This window comes from Xenopus laevis, chromosome 5S (genome assembly GCF_017654675.1).
Source record: "Xenopus laevis strain J_2021 chromosome 5S, Xenopus_laevis_v10.1, whole genome shotgun sequence".
Lineage (NCBI taxonomy): Eukaryota > Metazoa > Chordata > Amphibia > Anura > Pipidae > Xenopus > Xenopus laevis.
Window position 1 is genome coordinate 11,186,423 of NC_054380.1, and position 14,163 is coordinate 11,200,585.

The window sequence follows — 14,163 nt, forward strand, 5'->3', positions numbered from 1 at the left end:
GGTTATTAAGTCTTAAACCCAACATTGTTGTTTGATCTATCTATGTGCAAAGTTGCACCATTTTAATAAATGTGAGGAAGTGAACTGTGCAAAACTAGCACATGCCTACTGATTAAATATAAAGCTAGGAAACTGCTAGCATAGAGAATACTACCTACTATCGGTAAGGATCTATAGGCTCAGCCTAAGTAATAGTCCTGACAGCCTTTTATGACTTCTTTGCATCCACCTATAACCTGATTTAGTCCATCTGCCTATAAACTTTCATCCAAGAACCTTTATAAGCCAGCACTTTGCTGTTTCTATTGCTTGACCTTAAGCTTCACATTAGATCCTGCCTTCTTCTCATGCTATTCTCATTACTACCTGTTCCTACTTTCCGACTTCTGTAAATGTCATGTTCCTGAGTTCCTATCTGTACCTGTTTTCCTGTCGCATTCACTAGTCGTCTGTTATCTAAGGTTTGGCTTGCCTTCTGTCTGCCCTGCCTTATAGCCTGTAAACTGAACTTGCCTTAGCCTAACACCTATCCAGCTTTAAACAGTTATTACTCTCAAGGAGACCCCACAGGGCATGGTGCTACCCATCATATGGGCTCCAGCCTGCCTACACTGGTCCTTCACGATACAGAGGTAAGCTACATGAGCTTTCAAAGGGGTTGAACCATTACTAATTCTGCGATAACGCTGCTTACTAACAAAAGGGACTGGATATTTTGCTTTTTGTTCCTTCTATACCCTGACCATGCCCAGTCACATTCAAACCCTCAGCCACGGTCTGTCCAAACCCCCCCCCCCCTTACCTTGGGTAACCTTTTTCAGGTCCCCAAATTAAGAAATGTCCAACACGAAGAGGGACAGTATGAAAAAAGTATGATTTGTGTAATAATGAATATATAGGCCTGAATTTGTAGTTCTGTGAGTGGAGCTGCTTATGCTGGAGTGTGGCTTGAGTAAATTAGGGATTTTGGCTGATATGCCTACCCATGTACCAACTGGGGCATATCAACACTCTTTATTGCCAATGCTATTTTTTTTTTTGCACTTTATTAAGAAATAACTTACCGATTCTCCGATTGCGCTCCTCTTCAGAAACGGCGACAGGGCGACGATCCATCGTGCGGCTCTCAATTTCTCTTCCCTGGCTATCTCCTACAGAAGGCAGGGAGGAGAAATCGAGCGCCAATCGTGCACCCGGTCGCTGTTTCTGAAGAGGAGCACAAGCGGAGAATCGGTAAGTTATTTCTTAAAAAAGAAAAAAAAATTTTTAAATTATGTTACTGGTCCTTTAAGCAGCAACCCCTTCCCAGACTTCCCTGCAACCCCCACCCCACCTGACAACAGGAAAGAGAGCAGCCCAGGAGCTGGAAATCCAGAGAGCCACCTGGAAGGTCCCTAAAGTGGACAGATTTAATCTAAAATAGACCAGCCTCCTCTATAACATTCTGGAAATCTGCACCAGGAGGAGAATAATAGTAACTGTTCTTCACACAATAAAACAAACACATAAAAGCCACCAAAATTGCATTTAAAATTCCCAAAGCGTCACAGGCATTAAACAATTTATTTTAACTGCACAAATATATTTGGCTTTTATTGCCCTTTCTTAATGTGTGTTATTATATTTAAGGGGGTGGCTCTTTGAGTGACAATTTAGGCACAGCCCTATTGAGGATGGAGACTCCCTTGGTATATCATTATCTGTGTAACTCTGAAGCTTGTGCTTGAATCCTTCTTCTTCCAATATGAAAACAACTGTAAAGATCTATTCGGACTCTTCCAACCCCCCTAAGCAGAGGGGCAGGTGTATATAATACCCACACATCTCCACCAGTGGAACATCTACCATTACTGGGCCCAACAGCAAACTCCTATTTGGGCCCTGAAAAAGCTCCAGTAAAATGACTGGATAAAAGGTAACTGATCCTGATTATATGTCTTGCCTTAAAAGAAGTGGACACGGTCACGGTGCATCAGAAAATACCGTCCCCCTTATTATGCACCTATCACTTTTGCATAAAGCATATGACTTTCCCCCAAATGACTTTGCACAATAATAAACAGTTTTCTGTACAAGTTTTTCAGTACAAGGAGACAGGTTTTATGTTGATGATGTTATCCCTTTAAATGAGCTCCTACTTTTCACAACCAATAATAAAGATGCCTAAAGATAATGTTGCAGAAGTTTAATATTAATTGTGCCAACAATAGCAAGAGAGGATCTGAATAGCAGCGGCACACAATGGTAATGACTTTCTATTCTTATCGTTGCGCTGATAAGCCGAACGGCAGGTTGTATATAATTGCAATGTACGAAAATCCTAATGCACAATCATTTCAGATAAGGAGACCTATTATGTTTGGAATTAAATATACGTCCCCCCCCCCTCCAAATTATCAACCTTTTTAAGATAATGGTACTGCTTGGAAAGTTCAAAGAATCCAACAATCCAGATATCAAATAATTGTGAAAAAGTCATTGGGCCGCACGTCATTCTGGGTCATGGTGACGAGGGAAGAAAATTCAACTGGAAGAGAAAGTCTACGGCATGTATTCAATGATAGGACCATCCAATAAGTCAGGGATCCCCAGCCTTTTTTACCTGTGAGCCACATTCAAATGTAAAAAGAGTTAGGGAGCAAGACAAGCATGAAAAAGTCCCTTGGGGTGCCAAATAAGGGCTATGATTGGCTATTTAGCCTCTATGTGGACTGGCAGCTCTACTTGGCACTATACTTCGTTTTTAAGCAATTAAAACTTGCTTTTTAAGCTTGGAATTCAAAAATAAGCTCCTGCTTTGAGGCCACTGAGAGCAACATCCAAGGGGATGGAGAGAAACATGTTACTCACAAGCTACTGGTTGGGGATCACTAAGCATTTGCTCCCTAAGCTTCGCTCAGAGTACACTGAGCATGTGCAGAGCCACTGACACACAAAAGATGCCTAACAAGATCCAAGATGGGGAGCTGCTGGGGGCAACTTTAAAAGCCTGACTGTTGAACTTCTAGGCTGGTACATTAAGTACAGAATATAAAATACAGCATTTTTAACCGTGTTCACTTTTAGGCTTTTGTTCTCCTTTAAATGACTTGCTAATAGGTCTTTCATTTTTTTGTGCATCATGAGCCTTTTTTAATTATTGTGCATCAAGCTCTAAAGGGTTTGAGGTGGCGACACTAGTACTAAACATTCTATAGATGGAAAATAATCTTAACTTCATTTCTCCAAAATTCTAGTGGTGCTATTGCTCCCTGGATATCCAGCTAGCCAATCACAATCCAGTCTCTGGCTAAATGCTAAATGCATCCTTCCTATGCTAATACTGAAACTTCAAATTCATGTAGATCAACCTCATACCAGGTGGAGCTGGCCCTCCATTGACCCGACTGCAAATGATTGTGTGTGTGCGGATTCATTTAAATATGTTTTCTAATACTAGTACTGACCCATGATTGAAGAACTCTATACCCTGTGGGTAGGAATAGGTCTCTTATGGTCAGTGCTGGACATTAGGCAGACCTCACTGTGGGGCAAATTCACTAAGATTCGTAGTTGTGCCAGCGTCCACTTGGCCAGGCGTATTTTCGCCAGCGCTACGCAAATTCACTAAAATCCGAAGTTGCGCTCAGGGGAAGCGTAAGGTTGCGAAGTTGTGCTAGCGTTAATTCGCCAGGCAAAGCAAAGTTACGCTAGCGATGCTTAATTTGCATACGGCGCCAAATTGAAGTTACAATGGAGGTATATGTAGCATCACTACACAAGCCTGGGAAACCTTCAAAACAGCAAATAAAATTTTTATTTTGCCCTACACATGTGCCCACTGTATAGTTAAGTTGCCATGAGTTAGGAAATGTAGGGGGGAAGGAGGGGAGCCCCAAAAAAATTTAGATATTTTTTAGCCTATCACCCATAAAAAAGAAAAAACGCCAGCTTTTTTTGAAGCAATCCCTATCTACTCTATTGCACTTCGCCTGGTCTGAGGTGGCGAAGGAAGTCTGGCGTAAAAGGTAGCGTTCAGAAAAATGCGCGCGTCAGTGAATTTGCGTAGTTACATCCGTTGCGCAAATTCACCAGGCGTAAGGGTGCAAAGTAACACTAGCGAATTTACGCCAGCGTCCGTTAGTGAATCGGCGAATTAACGAAAATGCGATACGCTAGCGAATTAACGCTAGCATTAGGCGCTTCGTCCTTTAGTGAATTTGCCCCTATGATACTTGTTAGTACCATATATATTTCTCAGCCTTGCTGCTAATACATTCACTTGTCCCCAATGGCCACATGCTGGACTTTTTCTGCCGAGACCAGTTATGTCCTTACTGAACAGACCGACAGTGTCGAATTAATTTTTAGTGTGTTATAGAAAAGCTAATTCTAATTTCACTTGGCCTTTATTTTGTACAGTTTTTAAATGATTAGTCTTCTTCTGACTTTTTCTATCTTTCAAATGAGGGTCACTGACCCCATCTAAAGCCTGTAAGGCTACAAATATATTCTTTTTGCTGCTATTTATTGCTCATCTTTCTATCCAGGCCCCTCCTATTCATATTCCAGTCTCTTATTTAAATCAATGCATGGTTGCTAGGGTAACGTGGATCCTAAAGGCCCAGTAACATCAACATTTTTTTAAAAAAATTCGTTAGTATACATAGAAAATAAATACAGAGAAAAATTAAACTTTAAAACGCAAAGCCTTGATTAAAGGGGTGGCTCACCTTCAGGTTAACTTTTAGTATGTTATAGAATGGCAACTTTTCAATTGGTCTTCATTATTTATTTTTTATAGTTTATGAATTATTTGCCTGCTTCTCCTGACTCTTTCTAGCTTTCAAAAGGGGGTCACTGACCCCATCTACAAACAAATGCTCTGTGAAGCTACAAATTTATTGTTAGTGCTACTTTTATTACTCATCTTTCTGTTCCGACCCTCCCCTATTAATATTCCATATTCTCATTCAAATCAATGCATGGTTGCTAGGGTAATTTGGACACTAGCAACCAGATGGCTGACACTGCATACCGGAGAGCTACTAAATAACTCAAAAACAACAAATAATAAATAATGAAAACCAATTGCAAATTGTCTCAGAATATTACTCTCTACATTATACTAAAAGCTAACTCAAAGGTGAACAATCGTTTTAAGAAATAACTTACTGAAACTCAGCTTGCGCTCCTCTTCAGAAAAGGCGACACGGCGACGATCCATCATGCAGCATTCGATTTCTCCTCCTTGGCTATCTCCTATAAGGAAGGCAGGGAGAAGAAATCGAGCGCCGCATGATGGATCGCTCGATCGCTTTCTGAAGAGGAGCGCAAGCGGAGTTTCAGTAACTTATTTCTTAATAAAGACTTTGCGATTTTAAAGTTTAATTTGTCTTGGTGTATTTTTTTCGATGTATACTAACAAATTCTTTTAAATATATGTTTTGATGTTACCGGTCCTTTAAATTGCAAACTGGAGAGCTGCTGAATAAAAAGTTCAAAAACTCAAAAATGAAAACTAATTGCAAATTTTCTCAGCATATCACTCTCTATGTCATACTAGAAGTTAATTTAAAGGGATCTTGTCATTGGAAAACATGTTTTTTCCCAAAACGCATCAGTTAATAGTGCTACTCCAGCAGAATTCTGCACTGAAATCCATTTCTCAAAAGAGCAAACAGATTTTTTTATATTCAATTTTGAAATCTGACATGGGGCTAGACATTTTGTCAATTTCCCAGCTGCCCCTGGTCATGTGACTTGTGCCTGCACTTTAGGAGAGAAATGCTTTCTGGCAGGCTGCTGTTTTTCCTTCTCAATGTAACTGAATGTGTCTCAGTGGGACATGGGTTTTTACTATTGAGTGTTGTTCTTAGATCTACCAGGCAGCTGTTATCTTGTGTTAGGGAGCTGCTATCTGGTTACCTTCCCATTGTTCTTTTGTTTGGCTGCTGGGGGAAAAAGGGAGGGGGTGATATCACTCCAACTTGCAGTACAGCAGTAAAGAGTGATTGAAGTTTATCAGAGAACAAGTCACATGACTTGGGGCAGCTGGGAAATTGACAATATGTCTAGCCCCATGTCAGATTTCAAAATTGAATATAAAAAAAATCTGTTTGCTCTTTTGAGATTTTGGATTTCAGTGCAGAATTCTGCTGGAGCAGCACTATTAACTGATGCTTTTGGAAAAAAACATGTTTTCCCATGGTAGTATCCCTTTAAAGGTGAATAAAAGGGTAAGTATTAGCCATAGTACAGGTATGGCACTTGTTATCCAGAATGCTCGGGACCTGGGGTTTTTGGGATAATGGATCTTTCCATAATTTGGATATTCATAACTTAAGTCTACCAGAAAATAATGTAAACATTAAATAAACCCAACAGGCTGGTTCTGCTTCCCATAAGTATTAATAATATCTTAATTTTCTCCAAGTACAAGCTACTGTTTTATTATTACAGAGAAATAAAAATGTGGATTGTTTGGATAAAATTGAGTCTATGGGGGACAGTCCTTCCATAATTCGGAGCTTTCTGGATAACTGGTTTCCAGATAATGGATCCCCTACATGTATTCTCGTCTGGGACTTCCCAAAAGTGATGCACTGTGTAACATACCAGCACTTTATAAATGAACGATGATGTTAAATACGTTTATAGCAGATGGTGGGAGGCAGTGCACCTTTATTGCTCACAAACAGGAATATCATTATTCAAAGCGCTGGTTGTTAGAATGTTAGAATCCATCCCTGAGAGTTAAATAATGGCAAGGAGGGCGGCATGGTGTTCCATTCATCGCTAAGTAAGTGCGTCCTCCCCTGCCGAGCTCAGACACAATTACTCTCATGGACTGCGAGTGCATCTTCCGCCGAGCAGTTAATTGTCTCGGTTATTTACGGGCAAATATAATATGCGAGAACACAACATGCGCCGTTACATTAGGTTAATGGAGAAATGCCTAATGGATGGTGCTAGGGGGATACATAAATATATGTCAGATTAAGTTAAGATGCATCTGTATAAATACTAGGGATGCACCAAATCCACTATTTTGGATTCGGCTGAACCCCCAAATCCTTCACGAAGGATTCGGCCGAATACCGAACCGAATCCGCATTTGCAAATTAGGGGTGGGAAGGGGAAAACATTCTTTGCTTCCTTGTTTTGTGACAAAAAGTCACACGATTTCTCTTTCCGCATATGCAAATTAGGATTCGGTTCGGCCGGACAGAAGGATTCGGCCGAATCCGAATCCTGCTGAAAAATGCCGAATCCTGGATTCGGTGCATCCCTAATAAATACCATGTACTCAGTATCCCAGCATTCCTGCTGCGCAAACCTCACACACCCACTATGGCTTGTGGCAAATGGGAATAGTGTTTTGGGTTCTACATGGTGAATCCTCATACTGTACTGTCTAAGGGAAACAATATGGCAGCTCCGATGTACACTGCATGTAAAAAAACAATTATACAGAGAAGGAACAAGCACATTAGCTATACCCTCATACAGTCCTGTCTAAGGGAATGGGAAGCTCCCACTCACATACCTCCCAACTAGTGATGGCGAATTTCCACATTTTGCCGCCCGCGAATGTTTTCGCAAAACTGAGTTGAAAATTCACCGGCAAATAATCAGTCTTAGCAAACAAAAATTGTTGCGCGTCAAAATTGTCGCACGGCAAATTTATTTGAAAGCCCATTGACTTTAATGCATTTGGACCAAATAGTCGCGCTTATAAAAATATTATAAAAAACATTATAAAAATTGTCGCTCGTCAAAATTATTTCGATGCCCATTGACTTCAATGCGTTTTGTGAATTTTTCGCAGTTTCGCAAATTTTTTCACCATTTTTCGGTGAAGCAGGACAGATTCGCCCATCACTAATGCCCAATAATAGGCAGATAAACCTACTGATTTGTCATTTATTGACCACTTTCCGATACCTCTGTCCAGTCTAAATACATTTTGCGGGTTCCACTGTATGGTTAGTTTCCCCAGCCGGCCACTTTAAAGGAGAACTTTATGCTTTTAATGTTTAACTAAACTAAAATAATTATTTAAAATAATAATTAATTATTTAAATGCGATTTTTTTTTTCTGATCGGAATTTTAAAGGGGAAAAACACCAATGTTTTGTAGAAAAAAAACCCCCGATGTTGTTAAAAGTCAGAATAAAAAACCACTCCAACTCAGACCTGCCGAGTTCATGTAGACAGGGTCTGACCGGGTTCTGAACCTCGGGGGCCCCGTGTGCATGCGTGAAAGCTTGTGCGCGTGTGCGAATGGCAGACGCACTGCGCGAATGCACAAACAGAGGCCCACCAGGCACATGTGCGAACGGCGAGCATACATCGCCGCACAACTTTTTTTTCCGTTCGGGGGGCCAATTTAGGACCAGGTCTGGGCTGGCTGGGGCCCAAGAGGGCCGGGACCCAACGGGTTTTTTCCCGGTTTCCCGCCGGCCCAGTCTGACACTGCATGTAGAAGTCAATGGCAGATGTCCGATTGACATTTTGAAGATATCCTTATCTGCTCTGGGTTTCGTTCATAATCTGAAGGTTTCGTGGTTTAGGCTGTCAAATCCGAAAAAAGTCACAGATTTCGGGAGGCAACAAGATTTTTTTTCGCAATTTTATTTAGTCTTTTCCTGTACCAGAAATTTTCGTGAAAATCTATTGATAAATGGGGGCGGGGGGGTCCATGTGGATTTGTGAGAAAATTTCAGATTTTGATAAATAACCCCCTATTTGTTGGGCTTCTGTACCAGCCCAAGGCAACCACAGCCCTTAAAGGGATACTGTCATGGTAAAAAAATTTTTTCAAAATGAATCAGTTAATAGTGCTGCTCCAGCAGAATTCTGCACTGAAATCCATTTCTCAAAAGAGCAAACAGATTTTTTTTTATATTCAATTTTGAAATCTGACATGGGGCTAGACATATTGTCAATTTCCCAGCTGCCCCAAGTCATGTGACTTGTGCTCTGATAAACTTCAATCACTCTTTACTGCTTTACTGCAAGTTGGAGTGATATCACCCCTTCCTTTCCCCCAGCAGCCAAACAAAAGAACATTGGGAAGGTAACCAGATAACAGCTCCCTAACACAAGATAACAGCTGCCTGGTAGATCTAAGAACAACACTCAATAGTAAAAACCCATGTCCCACTGAGACACATTCAGTTACATTGAGAAGGAAAAACAGCAGCCTGCCAGAAAGCATTTCTCTCCTAAAGTGCAGGCACAAGTCACATGACCAGGGGCAGCTGGGAAATTGACAAAATGTCTAGCCCCATGTCAGATTTCAAAATTGAATATATAAAAATCTGTTTGCTCTTTTGAGAAATGTATTTCAGTGCAGAATTCTGCTGGAGTATCACTATTAACTGATGCATTTGAAAAAAACATGTTTTCCGATGACGGGATCCCTTTAAGCAGTAAAGATCTGCGTCTCCAAAGATGCCCCAGTAGCTCCCTGCCTCCCCATCTTCTTTTCTGCTGATTCACTGCACATGCTCTGTGCTGCTGTCACTTACTAATATTTATAGCCCCCATCAAGCCCAAGGTATCCATAGAACTCTTTGTAAAACATCTTTGCTTTCTAAAAGTCCATCTACAAACATGAAACAGAGCTCAAATTCTCAGAATGCACTGATTCTATTTATATATGCAGAGCATATGGGATACTCGCTGTATAGACATGTTTTTTTCAATCTAATGCAAATAAAAACAATAGAAAATAGAAAAGGAAGGGGAAAAGGAGGCAGAAAGGTAATTGAAAGTGCGGATGATTAAACACCCCAAAGTCTGTTCCATCTCACAGAAAGTAATAGGAAAGAGGACATAAATAAATAAATAAATCCAAGCCAATGGTGAGCGAGACGGGGGAAAAGCTATAAAAATACAATACAAAGTGTGTTATTATAGCTGAAGGCAATGCGTCTGTTCAAGGGCGATGGCGAAGAATCATTAAAGGCTGACAGCTTTCCGGGCACAGCCGAGAGTTACAGTCCAAGCCGCTCGCACAAGTAAATAAACAAAATTTCAAGGGCAAATTGAATACGGAAAACAGAATATAGGATGTGACTCTTTCTAGTCCTTTCCTTAAAATATCTGGTTGGTTATGGGCTCATTAGCACCAGTGTATTTGTTGGTGATTGGTTCCTGGCTCTACTCTTTTGTAGCATAATGTAAGAATCTTCATTGCTGCCTGCAGATGCGTATGGGCGGTGTTGTTGAACTACAACTAATATCATTGTAGAGTAACAGAGTAGTAAATCATTGACAGCCCTCCCTGAGTGATTCCTACCCCCATCATAAAATGCTTAACATAGAGAATTTCATCTTTGACTCCTTTCTACTAGGGATGCACCAAATACAGGATTCGGTACGGGATTCGTGCTTTTTCAGCAGGATTCGGCCGAATCTTACTGCCCGGCCGAACCAAACCTGAATTTGCATATGCAAATTAGGGGCAGAGAGGGAGTCAAAAATGTTTTCCCCCTCCCACCCCTAATTTGCATATGCAAATTAGGATTTGGTTCGGTATTCTGCCAAATATTTCGCAAAGGATTCGGGGGTTGGCCGAATCCAAAATAGTGGATTCGGTGCATCCCTACTTTCTACTAACCACACCCACAATGACATCTTGCTCTTAGGCCATACCTCCCATCCTGAGTTTGACAGCTCAGCACTGTTTTTTTTTTTTTTTTGTAAATGTCCCAGGTTTCCCTTTGATCTGACGCCAGCAAAAGATACAATGTTTATGAAACGATTAAATAAGAGGGTTTGTGGCAGAAAGCCCAGAACACTCAGCGCCTGCCCTTAGATACAATTGTAACTAAAGAGATAAACAAGTCTCTTGGGGGAATGGAGACTCACGCCTTAAAGGGCAATTTCATCTTCATTAGCACAACTGTAATAACACATAAAATATGACCCTAATCCCCCCCCGCCCAGAAATGTGTTCAAACTTTCCATAACCTGCCAAATTTTGTAAAATGGATGTAGTATTTAGGGGGTGCGGAGACAACATGGCTGTGGCAGATTTTTTATCTCCCTCCTTAGGGCAGAGACACACACTCAGATTCGGGGAGATTAGTGGCCCACAAATCTCCTCTTCTGCGGGGCGACTAATCTCCCTGAATCGGTGCGATTCGTTTTCCAAAGTTGTCCGAAGTTACCTCATGAGGAAACTTCGGAAAACTAATCGATCCGAGTGCCATCCCGCTGGCGATTTCGATTCTAGCCAGCGGGAGGCAGTTTAGGGAGATTAGTCGTCCCGAAGAAGAGGCGATTTATCCAATATCCATTACATTATCCATTACATTATCCATTATACATTATCCATTATACATTATCCATTATACATTATCCATTACATTATCCCAATATCCTTCACTTTCTCTCCTCTCTTCTTTTGTTATAAGTTTATCAATCTTTTTTGTCTTCTCGCAGGCCTATCCTTCCCAACTGTTTGGTCTCCCTCACCTACCTCTTACTGTATCTCCCCTTGCACATGTCTGGGCTCCATTCTGTCTTCCCTAACATCACATTTTCTTTCCTTGTTTCCACTTGCTTTCTCATTTTTTTACTCTTTTTGTTCTCTTCTCCTTTATTCCAATCTATTATTCCATTATTCAAGTTTTTTCTCTGAACTGCCCCTTTAGTTTCTCCCCTGTCCCATGGAGCAGAATGGGTGGCACAATCATCTGGGTGTGCAGATAAAACAGCCCACTGAAGCCAATAAACATCATCATGTCCATTGGTGTCCTAGTTGGCCAGTTGTTTTACCCTGAACTAGTCAATTCTATTCTACCGTCCAGTTGTCCATGAGATATGATGCTGATATTGAACCCAAACTCTATAGGGCTTATTAACTACATGGAAGGAAAGGGTGCAAAGTGCAACAATTAAGCATGATCATCTATTTATTTGCACTTTTCACTCTGCCATCCAAGCTAAATGAATTGCGTAGGTCTATGCACCCTGTTTTGGAGCGGAGAGACCCCCAGTTTGTGCTTCATTCAGATGAGTAAATATGGAACAGTGGGCCGCACTGAGATACAGAGAATGCCAGGTGGGCACAGAATAATACAACAATGCCATTGCCCCTTTAAAGGGAGAGATTACACCTAATAATACTAATTATTGAGCCAGGAGTTATTAGGAATGTGAGAAATGGGAAGTGTGAATATGAAATGAACTGACGGCACAGAGTGTCACCTAATGGCCTCCAGTGTGTTCCCACCGTACAGTACAGTGTGTTCACATCTTACCTCCTAATGGTTCTCAGGAGTGTGGATCTTGCTTCATTGTGAAAGGTAATTATAACACTAGTAGGTGGAAGATCAGATTGGTAGTGCAATTCTATACATCTGAAACAAAGAAAGAGGAAAAGTCAGGCTCGAAAATTCTGTAATATAATGGAATATGCAATACGGTCAGCATGAGACCATATATATATATGTATAAAATGGAGACCAATTGAAAATCTGCTTTGAATTAGCCATTCTGTAAAATACTAAATATTGACTAAACGATGAACCTCCCCTTTAACATGTACAGGTATGGGACCTGTTATCCATGCTCGGGACCTGGGGTTCGCCTGGATAAGGGATCTTTTCTTAATTTTATCACCATACCTTGAAGGTGGCCAAACACGGGTCGATAAAAGCTGCCGACAGACCGAGTATGGGGCCCCCCGACGGGCTTTCCCCGATCGAGATCTGGCCGAAAGTCGGCCAGATCTCGATCGGATGGGACTAAAAATCCCGTCGGATCAGGGCTGCATCTGTTCGTTGATGCGGTCCTGTGATCCGACCGCCTGTTCCCATTCGTTAGGATCTGATCGTTGGGCCCTAGGGCCCACGATCATATCAGCCCGATATTGCCCACCTCAAGGTGGGCATATTGGAGAGAGTTTGGCGACATCGTTTGCTATAATTACTAACCCCTGGCCATCTTACCTACAACTGCTACACTGCAGGGTCCACTATGTGTTGGGCTCCATTGGCAACCCAACAATCTGTGCAAATAAACACTTGTTCTATTGATTACAGTATCACTTAGGCAAAGATTAATTTTCCAACAGCAAAATGCTAAAAGGACTAAGCATTACTCTTCATATTCCCAATACAAGCAATGTCTGATGTTTTTCAGGATCAATACACAATACAGGCAGCTGCCATTAACTCCAAAGCAAACCACAAAGAGATGGCACCTTGTTTGATATGTGAATAGTCCCCCCTGTAAATGGGAATCTGATGGCAAGAAGGCATTAAATGGAAGCAAAGAATGCGGGTGAGTTGGGGATTGACTCCTTCTATATAATGGTGGGCATTTCTACAGAATATGTGATCTAATTTTTAATCAATAATTCACACTTTAAAATGGAGATGGATTGTAGCCTATTAACCTCAGTTTCTTATGTGCTTAAAAAACATAAAAAATATTTATATACTGTATGTATATATAGAGTATATGGAATAATGGGTACATTTTTGTAAAATAACATTTTACAAAATATTAATAACAGTTTAATTTAAAAACCACCATGAAGTTCTATAACCATATAAATCGTAAATACACCAATGAAACCACACGCGGGATAATATGCATTTTTAGCCTGTAGTTTTCTTTACCCAACATGTATTTCAGTTTTTGCTGTTACAGGCGTTCGCAATATGCTGTGCGCCATCATTTCCACCATGCCACTTCCCTTTTCCTTGTATTGTCAAGTGATCTGTTTTTGGCCAATGGTAACTACTTCCTTGTTCTTTTCAGAAGTCTAAAATGGCAGAGATTATGGCATTTCCTTGGCATATTAATGTTTCAATAAATACAAATACTTGCATCCCGTGGTGGATGTCATGTTGGCTCACAAGTGCCCCTTGGGAACTGCTATAGTGTATTTTTTTCAGTAGGGTGTCTGTGTATTTATGCTTGAATAAGTGGTTTTAAAAACGCAATGTAAAAAGTGCCCCCTGTGACCTCACCCTAAAGTTTCATTGTGCCCAGAATATTGGCACAAAGCATAATAAAATTAGTAGAATAAATAAAGATAAAGGCATTTATGTTTTTTTAAAAGTTTTTATTTTTGCAGTTTTTCACAACACATCACATACTGTAGACATAAAATAAAAAACAAAAACAAATCATACATAGTGGAAGTGGAACCAGCAG

The 14,163-nt window shown here is 40.7% G+C and overlaps 1 protein-coding gene across 3 annotated transcripts in view; it reads right to left on the reverse strand.

Annotated features, from left to right (window-relative positions):
* galnt14.S (polypeptide N-acetylgalactosaminyltransferase 14 S homeolog) overlaps window positions 1–14,163 on the reverse strand; it is a 210,525-nt gene that overhangs the window by 40,848 nt on the left and 155,514 nt on the right. For all 3 annotated transcript variants that reach the window (XM_018264923.2, XM_018264922.2, XM_018264921.2), the window contains exon 3: window positions 12,258–12,356. In XM_018264923.2, coding sequence (XP_018120412.1) covers window positions 12,258–12,356 — 99 coding nt within the window. The remainder of the gene's footprint in view (window positions 1–12,257; window positions 12,357–14,163) is intronic.